The following is a 21,061-nucleotide window of genomic DNA, read 5'->3' on the forward strand; positions in this document are numbered from 1 at the left end:
AAAATCTCAAACTGTATAAATACGTGAAAGAGAAGGTGGAAATGAAAACATACCTAACAAACACACATGATTCAAAGTGGGTTGTTTTCTTAAACACAGCTAAACTCTTATTTACTTCTTTACACCTAAGAAATTGAATAAGTTAAACCTTGAATAATAAATATTTCAAATGTATGTGGTTAATTTAATTTTAAATTTTCAAATCATAATTTATATAAATAATGTAAACAAAAAATATGCACTAAATTTAAGATTTTTTAAACACATTTAAAATTAATGGACAGCAATTATTTTAATGTAAAAATGAAAAATTTGCACTTTTTATAGAAGGTTTAGTTATGAATCAATTCATGAGATCAATCAGAAATTTTATTAGAAAAAACCTTATATCATTGTATAAACCTTAATTAATTTGAAGCATCCATAAATAATGTAAAATAATAATTGCAAGCAATATAGCAGAGTAATAATTGAAAAATATATTTTCTATAGTGTGAATAGTATTTTAAGGAAGTAATACTTATTTTCTTACAATTTAAAATTAATGACTGAGAAATAATTTTTTAAAATACATTTGTTAAGTGATAATTTAATTAATCAAAAAATACTATAGTTCAAATTAAACTGCAAATAATTTTTTCCTAAAATCATCTAGCAGATTTTATGTGTCGTATGTGTTCACTCGCAGATATAATGGATCAAAGAGGTTTTTCTCTTGAAGCGTTTTTTTCCTTTCAGTATTTGGCAACACTTATCACAATAAATATGAAATTATAATATAAAATCTAAAACTACTACTAAACTCGGTGGCGCAACAGCCTGTAGAGGGCCAAGGCCTACTGTGCCCATCTCAGTTTTCTTGACCTAGGGCTCTGGGGTGCAGGAACAGATGCTCCGGTTAGGTGGTCAGCCTAATGCGAAACCTCCAGTGTTTAGTTCCCAAGCATGCTCGGTACTCATTTATCGACCCGCTGAAGAGATGAAAGGCTGATAATATAAAATCATTTTCTTTTCTTTTTTTTAAAGTTTTGAAATATTAAAATTTTAACTCAGCTAATAAAAAAGTACAGCATTCTTATTGTAAATATGAAGGGAAATTTTATGAACTTACCCAAGTAATGAAACTCAAATTTTATAGCATGATATGCTATAAAATTTGACTCAGTGCATTAACCAGTACACTGAGTTTAAAGAGCTTTTTTATCACTAGGTAACATTTATTGGGATAAATAGGATATTGTAACATATCCTATTAGTGTTCTTCTTCCTATTTCCTATTAGTGTTCTTCTTCCTATTAATTTCTATATCCTATTAGTGTTATTCTTTTCATCTTAAATTTTTTAAAAGGAAATAAAATTACATTTGAATAATTAGCAAAAAAACTGCATTTTTCCTTTAAGTAATTATTTTTATGAACTTATATCAATCATGAAAATTAAATTTCACTCATAGGAAATGTATTGTATTAAAAAAATGCATAAAGAATATTAATAGAACTTCTTTATCTTTCACTTACACCCAACCTCCACTTGCTCGTTTCTGCTCTTCTTCTGGTGCATTGATGTCAACTAATGATGCTCTGAGATTCTGAAAAGGGAAAAAAAGCCAATATATAAAAATTTGTTTCCACAATGTGAATTACAAGCAACTAAAAACAAATGCAAAAAAATTGACAATAAACTTTCGCATCTTACTTCAATGAAAGATGAAATATAATAAACTAATACAAAATACATAAATTAAAATGAATACCTCTTCAAGAACAGCAGAAATTGAAAACTCTCCCAGTGCTTTAAAATCATTCTCACCTAAACATTAAATTAAATAAATAAAAACTCATTAAAATATTTAAAAATTTTACGACATATAAAAACACTTAAGAGTTTTAAAAAGAAAATTAAATTCTTTGGCATGATCAATGATGTGTATGGATTAATGATTACAATGATGTGTGTCAATGATGTTTTTGGATTAATGATTACAATGATGTGTCAACGATGTATTTATTACATTTCTAACTAAGTTTACTAAGTAAAAGCTGCACATAGTTTTACGTTAATTTAAAGAAGTAAATTTAGTATGTAAGTTTCAAAATAAATTCAGTAATGGGCATACAATAAAAAATATAAGCTGCAAAAAAAGTTAGAATGAGAAAATATTGCAATGTAGTATTATAGAAAATTAATTACTTCAATCCATACCTGCAATTGGACAAAGCCATGTCACATGTAAATTGGGAAAATTAAACATAATTTGAATACAGCCTAAGCATTTTTAAGCAGAGTTTTTTCGTTTCTATTTTACTAAATTAATTAGCACATGTGACTTGGAATTGCTTTATTTTATTGTAAAGCAAGTAAGAGATTTTATTCTTAGAAGCAGTGAGCAGTGGATATTATAAAAAACCTATTCTACAACCAAAATCACCATTCATCCTCATTTATTGTTTACTATTTAGATAATGCTGAGAGAGTTTGCAGTTTATAATGCTTACTCCGTTTCTTCATTTGAAAAAAATTTAAGTTATTTAAGTAATAAAAAATTAACTACTATGTTTGGTCAATAAAAAAAAAAGTCATTTCCCAGCCTTTTGAAAACAATACAAATTTAGTTATTTTCATATCTGACTATTTGGTTTAGCTTCTTTGGCTTCTTCGCCTATTTCTCACGCCCATGTCCTAACTGTACAACAATTCAAGAATAATATTAGGACTACAAATAAAAAAATTCCTAATATATTATTAGAGTATTAATAGTATAATTCAAGATAAAAAAAAATACATACTTTCCATATCATATGCCTTTCGTAGGAACTTGTCTTCGTCGTTTGCATCTGATACATCAAGATCCCTGTATGATCCACCAAAAAGTTCTTCCTGACTTGAAAGAGAAGATCTTTTCTCAAAAATGAAAAAACCTTTCTTTTTTTGTTTTGTAGGACTGCAGGGTGATGGACTCCTACTTCTCTGATAGGAGGAATCAGATGAGCGACGCTGCTGAAAAAGGACATTCAGGAAAGAATGGCTTACAGCTCGTTTTGGAGGTACACCTTCATCATCAGGCTGGGTAACAGTGAGTTCAGGGGCTCTTTTACGAATAGGAGTAGTAAGTGATGATGATCGTCTGTTCTCAATTTCCAAATACTATGAAAAATAATTCAATATTTCAAATCACTTCAATTTTTAAATATTACTTTGATCTTTAAGGTATAGAAGATAAAAAAATTTTAATTAAAAATTCTGAATTAGTGAAAAAAATGAAGCTAGACGATTTGCTTTAAATAAAATAATGAGAAATTCTTACAAAAAATAATACACTATTCAGCTTCAAAATTGTTGTTTAAATAAAATTTTAAAAAATTTTAAATTTATTTATATATATTTTTTTTACACCAAGATGAAATAAAGTTTTCACAGATATATTTAACTCTATAAAAATCTTGTACAGCAAAACTCACAGAAAATTTTAAAAATTCAATAATTTTTAACCACTGCTATATATATTTAGACACATTTTCAAGCAACATGATTAATATTACTTTGCCTGAAACAAATAAAAAATTACAAAAATTGTCATTATTAAAATAAGTTTATGTAATTTCTGATATTTTCTTTTTACTTCATTTCAAAATCATAATTAAGTACGAAAGGTAGATGCATGATTACTCATCTAGAAAATATTTAATTTACATACATACAGCTGCCAATCAATCAGTCAATTTACTAATATTAACAATGTACTTAACTTAACAAATACTGTGCAAACAATATATGTATTACAACATTTATTAACCGGAATCAAAAATAAAATTATATCATTTAAAAGGATTTTATGACAAGTTTTCATTATTTTATTTTACATAGTTAGAATATGTATTAACTTTATATTTGATATTTTCAAAAATAGGTTTGAATATTTAATACATAACAGCATCCAAATAGAACTTTGAATCATCATTTTAAGATATCTCTTGCTAGACACTGCTATAATACAGCACTGCTAATGTCACTGACCTAGATTTCCTAGAATCATTCCATATACTTTTATTAATTTAGTAAATAAACTTTTAAGCAACCTGTTTTTGTTTTTTCAAACCTATTTCTTTTTTCCTTTACTTTCTAAATCTTGGGTTCTTAATTCTTATTTATCCCTACTATTTGGCAGGCATGTGTGTTTTGATTGGGAAGAAGGTACTTCAATATAATATCAAAGTAACCATACATCTGGTTATGTGACATTATTTGGACTGCTTTCATTTTCTTGTAACTTCATTCACATAATAGGGTTCAAAATATTAATACTATGAAAAATCAGGAGAAAAATTTAAGATAGACAATGTTACACATGGATTTTGCCTTTATATGGATTAATACCTTTATGGATTTATATGGGGTAATACCTTTGAAAGCTATTATATTTAAGATTATACAACAATAAGATTATTCCTCAATATATTTGCATTGCACAAACAAAAATCCTTTTATTATATAATCCTTCAATATATTACTTATATGATCCTCCAATTTATTACTCATTTAATACTTAAACTATTAACCAAGAGAACTTTTTAATGGATAATAGTTTAAGAATTTTGAAAAAACATTAAGTTTTCCTAATGGTTAATAGTTTGTGTTTTATTTAATAATAAAAATAGTAAAATACCATTTCATAAAAATTTATTTTAACCAAGTAGTAACCATGTCTATTGATAAACTAGTCACATATTTTTCAATTAATGAGCCACAATTTCAAACATACTTTTTTTGTTTAGCTCATGAATTAGTTTACATCTGAATGCTGTGTAAATAGAAATTTCAGTAAAGAAACATGACTTTACTTCCGAGGCCTCGGATAGATCAAAAAAATTGATTGAAGGAAAAATATAAAAGATTTTCTTATTTATAACTGTTATGATTCTGGATCTAGATAAAAAAAAATCTGAATGGAATTAACACCATAGTAGCTATTTTTTTTTTTCAAATATTTTAAAAAAGTTAAAGAATTACATTTTTTTTTAAAAAAAATTGTCTTGATTCATGGTGACAAAAAGTTGAATAAACATTGATATGATCCAAGGCTATTCCATGCATGAAAAATTCTTCTGAAATTCAAAGCTTTCATTTGTTATAAAAAGTAACTTATAGAACTTCAGCCAACTTGAAAAATATTGATTTGAAAAATTGCTATTATATTCCCACATTGAGTTTGGGGTTAACTTTTCAATGACAGTTTTACATAATTCAATGAATCATTTTATACAAACCTTTTTTTCACTTTCTGAAATAAAGAATGTTCTGTTATAAGTGATTTGATTGTAAAGATAAATAATGGCAAAATTTAAGCCTTTATGGTACAGATTTATTCAAAAATTATTTTCATATTTTTGAAATAAATTGTGAAAGATAATAAACTATACACAGTAATTTGGGAAAAAAAGAAATGATGATAAAGTAACAAAAAAGTATGCAAACCTTACAACATTTTGTATTACTTTTACAGCAAATCTGATTCCTATAATAATAACCCAAATGTTTCTATTCTGTTATGAAATGTAACATAATAGACATGGTGGGCAATGTACATTTGAATGTAATGTTAAAAGTAGATTTGTTTCCATAAATGCTTGATTGAAATCTATGAATTCTAATTTTATTCTCAAATTTATTTTCAATCTGCGCTATATTAGCTTTGGTAGATCAAGTTATATACTTTACTGTAAAAAAATATCAACAAAAAAAATTTTTTTGATATAAAAAAAAACTCTTTTGTCATATTTGAATTTATTACTTGTAGCAGGTATCATTGTCAATAAAAATGCATATAAAATGTTTTCAAAAAGCAACTTTGTATATTAAATATCTTTTTTTTTCTTTTTTTTTAAAAAAGAACAAGCAATATTTTAATTAAATCAATTTAGAAAGAATATCTATTTGAAAGGAAAATTTTAAACATTGAATAATTAAACTAATTATAGATATATATAGATAGATAGATATTAATATTAGTTTAATTATTCAATGTTTAAAATTTTTCTTGGAATAGAAAGAATCATACAGAGTTCCCATTTAATTTCAGAAAGAAAAAAAAATTCTTGACTTTTCAAAGTATTTTGGGAAAATTTTAATGGAATTCAAAGCATATTTTTATCAATACTATGCAATTTTTCATTGGAAATCTTCGTTTTTTATTTGAAATGTCAAATATTGGACTGTGTGAGCAAAAAAATATTACTGAATAAGGATGGAAACATGAAAAAGTGCCACTAAAATGAGGAATTTGTATAGCAAATAATTGTAATAGAATTGTTTGAATCGAATCTCCATAACTGATTACTGTTACTGACAATTCTAAGATTGGTTATCTTCCAGGTATAATGTAGGTATTTTCCATGATAAAAAAAAAAATTACAACTTTCTCTGCCAATTCTCTGCTTCTTTTAGATTCAAAATAAAATTCTCTGACACTTTCAGGTTATTACTCAAGCGCCAGAGCATCATAGATGCTTCTCGGTTCTCAAAGTTTAAATGACCTTTAAGCATCAACTAATTCCCCCATAGATAATTTACACATTTGACTATACAAAAATGACTACCCTCCCAGCAATTTTCAATAACACTAGTTTTAAACGGTGGGACAAACATAGATCTAAACTGTAAACTCTGACGTGTTTAAATTTATTTCAGAGAAAAACTTTAAAGTACATTTGTAATTAAATCTAATGACATTTTTCTAAAAATACTTAAAAATATTTCTTTCTAACCAAAAGGACTAATTTTGGACATTCATGATGTCCAAGTCAAGGAAGCAAAAAAAAAAAAAAAAACATTTATAGAATTTAGAAAATGTTTAAAAATAGAAATATGAATATAAAATTTAAATATAATGGTTACTTAATACCCTTAACAAATGTCAGCAATAAATACTGTGGGAAAGAGTTTTAGAAAAAGCAATTAAGTGTTTTGATGCTTCTCCAAAAAAGTAATGTAAGGTACTCTTTAATCATTTAGACAAAACATAGCAAAATAAGTGCTTTTTATTTATCCATCCTTAAAATAATTTTTACAAGTATTTTCTTTGGTATTTTGTGATAGAAATTTTCTGGGACAAAATTCTATTTTGTTACATGTTGCAGTTTGTTATAGTTTTTCCTATAAATTTATTAATTACAATAATTTGAAGACTTGAAAAGTTGTTATAGCATTAATTTTATTTAATTAAAAAATACTTTGCATAAGTAGTCAATATTTAGAGCAAGTGGTGAATATTGTAAAAATAGGTTTTAAATATTTATTCCCACCATTTTATAAGTGTCCACACATATTATTTTGATTTAAAAAGTGTTATCCAAAAATCGCAGGATTAAATATTTAATATTGAGTCATATTAATGTTTATCATAAGTACTATTAATCTAATTTAACTACTTGTTAAATTATATTTTTTTAAAGACATTCAACTGAGAAATGCTACACTAACAAATCAAATTATATGTGTTTACAAATCTTCTTAATAATCTGTCAACAAAACATTGATTTCAAAATGTAAGAATTAACTTATAACACTAAAATGTATTTCAAGGATGGTTTTGTAAATAAAATTCTAATCTCATTCACATAAATTCATTTTAATTTTTTCATTTGTATGAAGTCTCATTGTTATGAGCAATTGATATAAATTTTACAGTAGCTAGTAAAAAAATTCCACACCATCGTTAAAAATTTGGTTAGATATTGATTTTATTTTGAAGTTTTATTTCACGTTTGGAACTTATGTATGCAAATTTTTTTAAAAAGTACTTTAAGTACAGTGAAACTTCAACACCTTGAAACAACATGAAAAGCCGAAACTACTTTAAGTTACCAAAAATTAAATAAATATGTCATTTCAACATGAAGAAAGACAAAATAACAAATAATTATCTCAGTTTTGTTTTCTTTAGAATTACGTAAAAAATGCATTACGGAATGTGAAATTCCGCAGCAATATCTTTTTCCTTTCTGTTGTCATTTTTCTCTAGTAGTACAATGAAGTTAGATACATCATGGTAAATAACTTTAAAGAACTTTTTCTGTATGCCATTAAAGTGTTAATGCAGTTTGAAATAACTAGTATAGAGCTGTAGATAGAAAATGCTAACCAAAAGACTAACTAAGCTATAAAATTAGAGCAGAAGACAAAAAACCCATGTAAAACACTTTTGAATGCTACACTTGCATATAGTAAAATGCTAGTCAAACTATTTTTTTAATATTAGAACTTAATCTAAGATCTATCACTCGCATACAAAAGAGTTAGTATAAACATAAACACTTTTAACTTACTAACCTGAAAGAAAATTTGTAGATTATCAAAGGAATCTCAGGGTTCTTATAATCTCAAAAATGGGGTAACTTCACACATGAATGGGGTATTTTCATAAAAAGAGATAAACCAAGATGAATTTTCTTGTTAAACGTGTAGTTTATTTCAACTTTTGTACTGCATTATTTGACTAAGTTATAGCAAATCGTAAACAAAGAAAAATATAATAATGACAACCAAAGCTGACATTGTCAAGGAGTACCAGCGACGAAAGCCATTCTCTTTTTATATTGTCGAGTAAGTTATAAACTTTCTACCAAAGAAAACCCATTTGTTAATGAAATTTGATGTTCATGAATTTTTTTACCCTCAAATTAGCAAAAAAATCAATTAAATAAATTTTAAATAATTAAAAAATATTCAATTTTAAAGATGGTATTTTTCTTTGGCTTTGAAATTACTTCTAACCATTAACAATTAGATTAATAGAAGCTAGGCTGCATCTTTTAAAAACAAAGTTCTGTAAAGGGCAATAAAAATTATTTTAATTTATGAAAATGATTTTATAAATAATAAAAATAAAAAAAATTTATCAAATAACAAATTTTTGAGCTTTTCTGAAATTAATATCAATGATTCAATATAGAATCAATCTTGAGAAGAAATTTGTAGACTAGAAAAAATAATCTTAGCATCTAAACATGATACTAAATAAATAAAAAAAGTATATACAATGTAATAAAATGAATACTAAAGCAAATATATTTTATTCTTTTCTATTATTTACTAAAAAAATTTTCACAGTGCAGTAAAAGCCATAAGCAATAAAAAAATATGATCATACAATTTAAAACAATTGCATATACAAAACTACGAAAATCATAGAAAATGACTTTAACAAATTAATGCAAAAAAAATACATTGTAAAAATTTGTACAAAACAATATAAATGCTTTAATTTATTTCAACATCAATTTTGTTGAAGGTTCTACATAAAAAGCTTGTCAGTTGTTCAAAAAATAGTTTTTTTTTTTCATCATTAATTTTTATGATAGTTTTAAAATTTTGATGTTTTCACATTACAGCCACTTACCTTCTTTCTTGGAGCATTTGATGTCATGGAATCGCTCCTCAATTTTAATCTTCTCCTCGACTTTCGTTTATCTTCAGTCAGTGTTTCGCAGTTAATCACATTATTATTATTAGACTTCTTAAATGGGAACAACATTAATGTGAAGCCTGTAAGGTTTTTTACAGTTACAGGTTTTTCAGAAGATGCTGCGATAACAGCTAAAGCACCATTTTGGAATGACATAGGTCTATCTTCGTGCTCTAGAAGCACACAAGGTTTTCTTGGAAGATCATTTAAAGCAGTGTGAATGCTTGGGAAATGAGGATTATTTAACGATGAGGTATTTATCAAGGACTGAAATGGACGGACTTTTAGTTGACTCCATGAGATAGCTTCTGATAAGCTCAAAATTTTTTTGCACAAGGACTCGGGCATATTGTGCTGCAATGGCTCACAGCCCCAAATCACAGTCAATACACAAGCATTTTCATCATTACCTGCAAAAAAAAAGATCAAAATAATATTGGAGATTAACGTTTAATAAAACATAAAATTATACAAAGCAATCTGTTAAGAATGTATAATCCAGTGGTTTCCAAATTAAGAACCTTGACAAACAGGAGTGATTTGGAATTTTATCATGAACTTTTTTGTGCAAAGTGCGGAAAGTTTTAAAATTACTTCATTCATTAGTTATTTATAAAGATAACAATCATCCCTCCATAAAAAAATAATAAATAAATATTTCATAAAGAAAGGTTAAAGGTCGGGATAGCCTGGTCGGTAGGGCGCTGGGCTCATGTCCAAGTGCTTGGAGGTTCATTCCCCGCCGGCCGAAGACTCCCTGCGTAGGAAATGGTGACTGATGCACGTTAAATATCATGAGTCGCAAAGTCTTCCATGTTCTCTTAACAAATCGATACCTCTGAGGGTACTGATTAAAGAGTTTCCTTGTCCTGTGGATTGGTTCAAAATTACAAGGCTACGGAGATGAACATTAGTAGTCGTAAACACAAAAATTGGGTCGGCTGTTATTATTGTACTGTTACATTAAAATTATCAGTATTAAATAGTTAATGTTCCTTCATATCAATATATAATTAGTATTTGTTATAGAGTTCAAGACTTCTATCATCAAATAATTTTTAAGTATAGTTGCAATAGTCTGGAAATGAAAACACCGTGAATATGCCACTCAATATTTTTGTACAAAAGTAATTTTAGCGGTTGTTCCTCAATAAAAAATTCTATGATATGATAACGGTATTGCTAATTGGGAGCAAATCATTTTTAAATTCAGATAATAATAAAAAAAAATTATTCTAAAATTATAAAACTAAGAAACTCCACCTTACAAGCCTTGTTACTACATTTGATTAAAATAATATACAAGCATATGAAACCTGAATTCCTCACCATAAAAATTTTTAATGAAAAATGATTTTCTTAAAAAAAAAATTTATCTCTGAAAGAAAATTACTCTAAGAAATCTTTGAAACAGTTAAAGAAAATGTTTGGCAGAATCAGTACAATTAGGAATCATAGAAAAAAATTAAGCAACTTAATATAATTTCTGTTATTAAAACATACAGAGTAAGATGCCTTGGTCACATCTATAGAAAAGATGGCAGCGACCCAGTTATAAAGCTAACCTTTGGAAAGTTTACTGGCAACCGAAAGATGGGATGACAAAACACCAGATAATTTGATACTGTAGAAAAAATCTTAAAACCATGGGCATCAACGCATAGAGAAAACTAGGACAGCCTTGGCCTGTACTACAGGCTATCATGCTGAAAGATGAAGAATAAATAAAATAAAAAAAATAAAAAGATTTTTTTTTTTAAATTTTTCAATGGACTATTAAATATTGCTTCAAGTTATAAAGATAGATGCAAAAAGATTATTTTCTTGATGTGATTAAACCATAATAAATATATTAATCTTAAATAACATTTAACTTCCTCCAGTTTACTCAATATCAAAGAACATAAAGGAGGCATGATTACATAAAAATGTCATACCTGAGCAATTATCAATTGGTTGAGCAATGTACAGAGTCCAATCTAGTTGCTTAGCATTCCACAACAAAATCCAACCAGTGCCATTGCTTTCTAGATTGCCAAACCTGAATGTGAAAAAAAAAATCACCATTGTGTTAAAATTGATTTTAATAGAATTCTGAATTACTTAATTAATATAAAAAAGACATACATTAAAAGAATAATCCTTAAATTACAATCAAATGGAGAGAAAAAAAACATGAATCTTATTTGATAAATCCATGGCATCTGCACTTATTTCAAAGAAAACAGAAGAATCACAGACCTGGAAGCTTTTCCTATTTTTATTCAGATATTTTTCCAAGTATTTAAAGAGGCATGAAAATGTATGATTTTTGAATTTTTATGTAAATATTTATTTTTGAATTAACTATAATAAATTATTAACGTAATAATATTATTAACTATAATAAATAAAACTAAATAAATTATGTTTGCTCACTTAAGTGAAATGTTTCTGCATCGTTCAGTAACTATTATATACAATTCGTGTTACAAAGTGTCTTTACAAACTATGAAGTTCTTTCTTCCCCGGCAGTATCCACTTATTTATTTAGGGCAAATAACTGATCATAAAATTTTTAGTGTGTAAAATATATAATATAATAAATTACTCTATTTCAGAAAAAAATAATTTAAAAAAAACCTATTCGGAAAGATTCTGTACACATTTCAATTGAGATTCTTTAAAATATTAGCTTCCTATTATCAATTTTTTAAATAGTTTAATAATACAATGAATAAATTTACATTAAAAGTTAAATTTTCTACCTGTACATTTCAACTTCTGGCTTAGCTTTCAATTTTGAAGATGTCAAGACAACTTGATCACATTGCATATATGGGTCAAAGTGCAATGAAGGATTTTCAGGTAATTCCAAATTGATGCTTTGTGCTGGGGCTTGAATATCCCATTCAGACCAAGTCGAAACATCAGCAATAACATTTAAGAGTATCTAGAAAGAAAAAAAAAGAAATACTTTCAATAAATAAATAAAATGAAACAAGCGAAATAATTTCATATTTCAACTGAAGTGGTCTTTTCTGGTCTAGAGGCCTGATAAAAGCCTCATTTTTAAAAATAAAAAAAGATTTCCCCATTGAAATGAAAAGATAAGTTATAGAATGTTTTCATGGTTTCATTTCGTCACTATTCAGCTACTGATGCAGAGCAAGGAAACCCAAAATTGTAAGTGAAACAAAAACATTGATAAAGTGAGCCAAAGGGTAAGTATGGCAAAGTTCCCTCTTGCTGTAGGGGTTAGATCCATTTAGGAGTCAAAGCAAAAACATAATAATTTAAAATCAAAATTTTTGTTTGTTGTTTCAAAATGCATCTTCCTATAAGGGTACAGTAATTAAACGAAAATTGAGGACATACAAAATCATGGAACAATATATACAAATTAATTATTCAAAGAATATTGATTATAAATATTCAAGTAGATAGTCACACTATATCAGAATAAAAATATGCATAATTTTATCTAAGTAACACTTTCATCTGACTTAGATAAAATAAAAAAACGTCATGCAAACACAAAAAATATTCAAAAAGAATTTTTTGCAAGCAAATTATTGACTGTTAACTAATTTCAACCTTTTCTACCAAAGAGTCATTTTCGTCTCCACCTAATTTTACTATAATCTATTGGAAAGCTGCTGATATTTTAATAAGTGCTTAGTTTTTATATAACACTATATTGATAATCATGTATACCAGTTCGTTATTCTCAGCAGTTTTTTGAAGGCATCAAACTGATGATTGATTTACCTTGTTTTACATATACTTAGCTTTCTATGTATATCTAAAATCAAAGTTGCTCAGAAACATTTCAATGCCAACACTTAATAATTATTTTTTTTTTCCCAATGAGTAATACTAAAATATTTTTCACAAATGACATTCCCTCATTCATCTATATTATGCATATCTGACTTTCATTACATATAATATTATTAGTAAATTACTTAAAAAGTTCAGATGTATGTAGACAGGGAACAGCAATGATTATTTATACTTTTAAATATATAATTTAAATATAAAATGTGCTTTCTATAACTCCTTATAAGTATTTTAAGCAAAGCATCCCATTGAATAGTATAAATAAATATTTTAATGAGAAATATTGCTTACGGTTGCAAAAGACTTGAGAAAATAACCCATATTTATATCTATGTGGCAGTAAATATATTAACAGCAGCAACTTACCACAGCAGCACAAGGAATTTCTTTTACGCAAGCATAAGTTGAAACAGGCGCTCCCAATAATTCAATAGAAAATTCTTTTTGCCAGCAGCGAAGGCTACAATGTGACGGGGTTAAACTCCAACCATTAGCAGAATTCAAAGGTAAACTCTAAAAAAATATATATATATTTATGTAATTACTTTTAAAAGACATAATTCAATAGTAAAACATAAAAAAGAACATTTCATAAAAACTGACTTATTTTTTTATGTAGTGGCAATGCCGCAACACTAAAAATTCAGGCAATTTTTTTTTGAAATGGTAAGTAAACTATTATTCTAAATTCATCACACGACTATATTTTCCAAGTTTCATAAACTTATTTTTTGGCAGCGTTATGTTGATGGGCTTTATTAAATACGGTGATATGATCTCAGATCTCGGGGTTTCAATCATAACAAACGCCTTTTAACATAATATATATTTAATAACAAAAGAATGATGATAATGGTACAGTGTCATGGAGGAAACTGATTAGAAACCCAGAGATCTGAGATCATATCACCGTATTTAATATTGACGCCCAACGTGGGGCACCAATATTAAATACGGTGATATGATCTCAGATCTCGGGGTTTCAATCATAAAACGTCCTATAAATATATTATGTTAAAAGGCGTTTGTTATGATTGAAACCCCGAGATCTGAGATCATATCACCGTATTTAATATTGGCGATTAGAAACTAATGATTTTACATTACTGCGCAGAGCGCCATCTATTGAGCTTTAGAAATTATAATTAATATAGAGAAATAATATTAACAGGCTTTTCCAGGGTATGGAAGGTATTCAAGTGTTTATGGACGATGCATGCATTACAGGGGTAGATGAAACATCACATTTCAAGGTTTTAAATTAGTTTTTAAAAAAAGCAAAGATCATAGATTAAAATTACATTTTTAAAAAAAAGACAGTTTTTTCAGTATGGAATTAATTTTTTAGGACAAAAAATTAATGCCAACTGGTTGCACAAAAACAGTGATAAAATCTGAGCAATTCTAACTCCATCCATCCTTAAAGATGTACAAGAAGTGAAAAATATTCTAGGGATGATCAATTTTGTAATAACTAGCCAGCACGGCCAATCCTTTTAATGAATTAACTTAAAAAAAGGTGTAGAATTTGACTTTTACTTTCATGTCATGAAGCCTTTGAGTGAATCAAAAAAGACATTTTTTCACTTGAAATCCTAGTATACTATGATCCAGCTCTGCCTCCTAATTTAGCTACTGATGCAGGAATATGTCATGTTGCAAGTACCCAATTGGCCAAAAAAAGGATTGAAAAGTTACTTGGATTTACGATGAAATCAATACAAATAAAGATGGTCAAAAGTGATTATTCAAAATCGAATGTCTCGTATCTAATGAAAAATATTGTGAAACTTCAAAACCATGTGGAAAAGCATAGAGCAATAGATGTCATAAAAACAATTAAAAATCCACTTAATTTGCGATGAAAAAGTTGCAAATAAACCAAAATCATGTAGAAATCTGTTGCCACTACTGGCAAAAAATTTCTCAGAAACTACCTAAATTTTTTATGGAATTTGGACAAATTAAGTGCATTGAAAAATGTGCAATTTAAAATTCTTGACTTTATATTTATTTTAAGAAAAGGGTAATAAATGTTTTTATTATACTCAGGTGATGCTGTTTGCCACACATCAATAACTAGTGAGTCACAAGTTATGTAGAAAAGTTATAAAAGTACAAGTTATGTGTATGCACCCCCTTTGCCAAAGCTACACTAATGCTAAAATTACAAAATGAAAAGTTCAAGTAAAACTATTTATTTGTGGATATTTCCCTTTGTGATCTGCCGCGCAAAATATAATGACCAAGATACAACTTGCAATTTTTTTTAAAAACAAGTAAAGGTTTGGCCCGGAAGTTAGCCTCTTCGCGATTTTGTTTTTCAGTTTCTTGCAGGCTACCGCCCAGAAATTGTGATTATTCTGTCCCAGATCACAATACGGAAATCTTTCCATTTATTTTTTAGTAAAGTTAATTGACATTAAGTCAATAGACTTCATTAAAAAAATTATACCCTAGAAATTATTAAAAAAAAGTTTGACTTACTTCACGATGCAGTTCAACAAATTTTACAATAACTACAGTAGTTTCCTGAAAAGAAATAGAAAAGAGTTTTAGAGAAAAGAGATAAGAAAGATGCTTTTTACTTTACTTCATCACACAAACTGCACTTTTTCTAAAAACCCAAAATATACAGTAGATGAGAAAACTACATTTGAACTATGACAGCTACGAATTTAATACTTAAAACACAAATTTAAAACTTTGTATAATACCCTAATAAAACAATATTTCTATTAAAAAATTATAACTAATTAAGTACAGAGAGTATAAAATGGAAAATTTGGAAAAAAAAAAACACAGTTAAATAATACTTCGAGTACAAACGGAATAAGTTATCATGACAAACATTTTAAAAAATTAAAATTTTTAGAAATTTTCTTAAAAAATTTAAACAATTCTTCTAAAAAATAATGAAACATTCAGTGATAAACTATTAATTTTAAGAAGAATTTAAAAACTTAAGAACTGTTTGATATTTTTCACTTAATAAGCAATCGTAGTACGTCAAAAACCGAGTACATATGCACTTAAAAAACGATCAATGGAGTGAAGACCAGAAAAACATTTGCTGAATGAATACTTACATTAATAGTTTTAGTAAATTTTTTAGGGTTTACAAAGAGTAATAATATCAAAAATAACGAAAGACCAAGGCATATCGCAATGAACAAACCTAACAATACGGAAAACATTGAAATACTTTAACATTCGTATATTTTTAACATTTTATAAACAAAAAACAAGGCAAGGCTAAAGCTGAACTAGATTGAACATCTCGCGACAAACATGAGTTCCCGGTCACGGCTAACTAAAGATTTAATGCATATATTCTTTTTATAAGTAGAGCCACGTAGATGAAATCGAACATAGTTTAGTAATCGGAGCATATTCTTCACAGAAATAAACAGGAAAGCACTTAAACATTTGTTTTAAACAGGAAACGAAATCTGTGTAACGTAAACTGATAGTGAAAAGAAAAAGAAACGAAAACTGCGTATTTAATAAATCATTTCATTCATTTAGATTAAATATTTTTAATTGTGAACTTTTTTTTTGTAAAATTTTTAGGAAAAACCGAGAAAAGTTTATTAACTTTTTGGTGAGCATGTTCTTCAAACTTTGAAACTTATGTTTCAAATTATGGAATCATCAGTCCCTGTAATCGAACTCGATAATGATGAAGGAATAGAAAAACAGATTATTACTCTTGATGCATTGGAAGATGACTTTAATTCTGATAAAGTGCCTGTGGTCACTTTAGAAGATGATGTCGCGATTGAACCTGTGGTCATTTCTCTTGATGATGACAAAGCTCAAAATGATTCGGACATCGTAGTTGACTATCGAAATACCGAAGACTCAGCAGAAAGCGCTGACATTATTTGCGACGGTGCGTTAAAACGTCCGATCATTTCTGACGACGATGTCACGATCTCGGAGAACGTCATAACGTTGGACGATTCTGATCATCTGGTACCATCAGAATATTATCAAGGAAAGGTAAAACAGTTTTATAAAAATACAGAAAAAACAATTCCATCCACTAGTAGAAATGAAGACATTGAAATGGATGTAATTTTGTCCCCTGATCCTTTAAAAGTGAATTCAAACATAACACTTCTCAAAAGCATAAAGAAAGAAAAAATAATACCATCAACAAGTGACAATGAAGACATAGAAATAGATGTAATTTTGTCACCTGATCATTTAAAGTCGTTATCAAATTCTAACAAAAAACTTCAAGAGTGTAAAAAATGTCACAAAATGTTTCTAACAATTCAGAAATTAAACAACCATTCATGTACAACCACAAGTAAAAAAAGATTTCTTTGTGAAACCTGCAATGAAACGTTTTCTGATAAAATTACATTGAGTAAACATATGAAAACTCATAATGGGGGCAAACCCTATATTTGTGATATCTGTTTTAAAGAATTTAGTGAAAAAAATATATTACGCATGCATTATAACACACATACTGGTGAAAAACCATTTGCATGTACAATTTGTGACAAAGTCTTTCCTAATACTTTAACTCTAAAAAATCATTATGAGATGCATACTGGTGAAAAACCATATGTGTGTGATGTATGCTTAGCAAGTTTTGACCTCAAATCCAGTTTGTGTAACCATAAATTAGAAGAACATAAATTCTTAACAGTAATTTAACCATATCTTTTTAAACCTTATGTTATGTAATGTTAATTTATTCTAAATAAATTTTAAGTTATTCATATTGACTAAGCGAAATTAATTATAGTAAGAGAGGATTCTTTATTTAAGCTATGAAATCAAATTTATATTTAGTGTTCTCCCTAAGCATTTTTAGAAGGGCAGCTTGCCCTTTGATTAGTGTAAGTGTGCCCTTTTCATAAAAATAAGTCTCCATCCCTTAAAAACAAACATTCCTTAAATCTTTTTACACATATAACATTTAAAAAAATAAATAACCCACTGTTTAAATAATTACACACTGGAAAATCTATCTTTGTGTATAGGTTTTATTCGGATTACAAATTTTTATTTTGTCAGGATTATTCTGAACAGTTTCTCTTTTTTCCGGGAGGATATTAATGAATTTTTTAAGTGATATTAAAATTATTTTTTAAATAAATACCTTTTTTAAAAAAAGCACCTTTAATTATTCTTTTTTTCATAACTTTCAGTTTAAATTATGGAAAAAAAGCTTTCAAATTTTTTATTAAAAAATAATTTTTTTAAAGTTACTTTTTTTGAAAAAAATCTTATCTCAGAGATTGTCTTTTAGCATATTTTGGTAATTTAAAAACTTTTGAGAATCGAATTCAGTTATTACATAATATTACACACTTTGATAAATTTTTACGGTGTTAAATGTGTGAGTGCTCTTTTCTGTGAGGAAGCACCTTGCCCTTTTTTTATTCCTGGTAAGAACTCTGTATATATTATTTGAAAACACTTTATTTGAACTTTTTTATGTTAAATAATCCTTATATCCACTTTATTATTAATCTATCTTATTATTTTCATCTTAATATACATTGCTTTCGAAATCTATTCTATTGCTAATGAAAAAAAAATACTATTTGAGCTTTAATGACATGCAACACACTAATTTTTATTTTGCAAATATAATAGTGTATTATTCATTGAATATAGAATAGAATTAGAAAAAAACGACATTAGGCCTGTAATCATCATGAATTGACATGGTAGCAAATGACACAATCAAAAAGAAAACTCTTTGTACTAACACATGTGGAAATTCATATGAAAATTTGTGGTTTGTACCTGTTATGTTATTATAAAAATAAAATTTAAAAAATTAAGAATTAATTTATTTTGAACTCACAACATATTCTAATAAAAGAGAAATGTCTCAATATATACATGTATATTTGCAATTTGGAAGTTCCATTATTGATTGTTAAAACATTTGAAAATAAAATTTGAGTTGTGAAAAGAGTTTTGTTATTATTTTAATTTATATGAAATGAAAAAAAAATATTATTCTATGGGTAATAAACTAAGTCGAACCTTGGTCCATCCTACTAGCATCTTTTGTTTTCCCATATATGTATCGTATTGTTATAATGGTCTTGCCACAAATACTATTCTTAAAATATTAATAATATCCATTTAGATGATTTTGAAACTAACAAATTCTCTCATCTATCATTCAGAAATTATACTGACAAATATATTATATAGTTTTGAAGCAAAAACAAACTCCTTATGCTAATGAGGATTTTTTATGGTTTTGAAAATGTCTCCTACAGCTTGTTTCAAGTTTATGCATCAGTTGATGAAAATGTCTAAATGTATGGCTCTGTCGATTTAAGAAATGATTACAGAAGCTGAAGGAGTGTAAAGTGATACTGATGATAACAGTTAATTTTTAATAAATTAACTTATTAATTTTTGAGTTCATTACTTCTCATACATTTTTAAGTCATTTGATATTTTATGTTGACCCACATGCATCATTTTCCCATATTTATTGTTTGTAATGGAGTAATCGTTCCCTTCAGAAATTATCTATTCAGGTTCTACTCCATAGATAAAACTATCAAATTATTGATATTTTTACTGGCATCCTTTTATTTAATGCAAGGCTATGATAGTTAATTATGTAAGGAAGACAGGAACTTTTTAATTTTTACTCCTGCTGCAGTGAGCACTATGATTACAGTTTCAGTATTTAAAAAGGTGCAAGAAAAAATCAAATCTTAGTTTTTTATCAAGAGTTTTTTTCCACCGAAATGGAGCAATGCAATATGAAATAAGTGCAGTAATTCCGAATCTGAAACTTTTACGCCAACTTTCATTGGAATTCAACCCATGTGAAACTGCCTTATCTTTAATAAAACATGTCTTGTAGCTTACCAGTTAATAAGTGTTTTGTTTTTTTTTTTCACTTTTTCATATGCAACTGTCTATTACCAAAATTGAAAGAATTAAAGAAAATTGAATTGAAAACTATTTCCAAAATTGAGTGACCATTTTGACTTTGACACCAATGAGGAATCTTCCAAGTAACTGCAATGTTTAAGTTTTGTAAATGTACTAGTTAATTACTTCTTTTAAACAATTGAGTTAATTTATCATAATATTGCAGTGCATGTTTCAAAAGTAATGTAATATAATTTCTTGAAAAGTTCTGAAATTAAAAGAAAAAATTTATACCTCTTTTTTAGTAGATATGCAGCTGAACAACTTTACTTGTTCTTTCTCTCATTTCTTAGTTTTATATTAGTGTTTACTTCACTTCCAAAATATTGAATGTGTAAAGGTTATGTGGATAAAAGACAATTTTTTCTGCATTTTTATAACAAAATCAATAAGCTCTAGTGCTTTGCTAATATACTTCTGAAATGAGTTTACATTTTTCTAGCAATTTAGTTTGTAATTTTCAGTTTTATTTTTAGCCATAATTAATTTTTAGCTTTCTGAGTGTTTCCTTCATTTGTTGTAAAGATTGAAAAAAATATCTCTCCCAGAGGAACCTGAATAATAGGATGACTATTCAAGCTATTTAAAATGGTGCAGATTAAAATATGAAAATAGAGTTAATTCATTTACTTTTAATAATGAATTAAAATTGATGAATTTTAACCCAGTAATGCATGAGCACAAAAAGTATTTAATAAATGAATATGAATAAAGTGAGAACCAGAGCTACTGCTAGCTTTTTTTACTCCCTGGGAAAGATAATAAAATAGGGTGCCCTAAATGACCCTCTTTCCTTGCTTTTTTGTAAAAAGAATTTAATTATTTCTCCATGTTTTTTGTTCT

The 21,061-nt window shown here is 27.1% G+C and overlaps 1 protein-coding gene across 1 annotated transcript in view; it reads right to left on the reverse strand.

Annotated features, from left to right (window-relative positions):
* The window catches only part of LOC107437359 (uncharacterized), a 31,082-nt gene extending 14,498 nt beyond the window's left edge, over positions 1–16,584 (reverse strand). Inside the window, exons 1-10 of the mRNA XM_071181489.2 lie at positions 16,372–16,584; positions 15,770–15,814; positions 13,649–13,795; positions 12,208–12,392; positions 11,398–11,501; positions 9,395–9,870; positions 2,787–3,144; positions 1,754–1,809; positions 1,518–1,588; positions 54–125 (exon numbers count right to left, since the gene is read on the reverse strand). Coding sequence (XP_071037590.1) covers positions 54–125; positions 1,518–1,588; positions 1,754–1,809; positions 2,787–3,144; positions 9,395–9,870; positions 11,398–11,501; positions 12,208–12,392; positions 13,649–13,795; positions 15,770–15,814; positions 16,372–16,479 — 1,622 coding nt within the window. The 5' untranslated portion in view covers positions 16,480–16,584. The remainder of the gene's footprint in view (positions 1–53; positions 126–1,517; positions 1,589–1,753; positions 1,810–2,786; positions 3,145–9,394; positions 9,871–11,397; positions 11,502–12,207; positions 12,393–13,648; positions 13,796–15,769; positions 15,815–16,371) is intronic.
* Positions 16,585–21,061: the final 4,477 nt, after the last annotated feature.

Source organism: Parasteatoda tepidariorum, chromosome 8, assembly GCF_982258835.1.
Source record: "Parasteatoda tepidariorum strain Cologne lab strain chromosome 8, Ptep-v5.0, whole genome shotgun sequence".
Taxonomy (NCBI): Eukaryota; Metazoa; Arthropoda; class Arachnida; order Araneae; family Theridiidae; genus Parasteatoda; species Parasteatoda tepidariorum.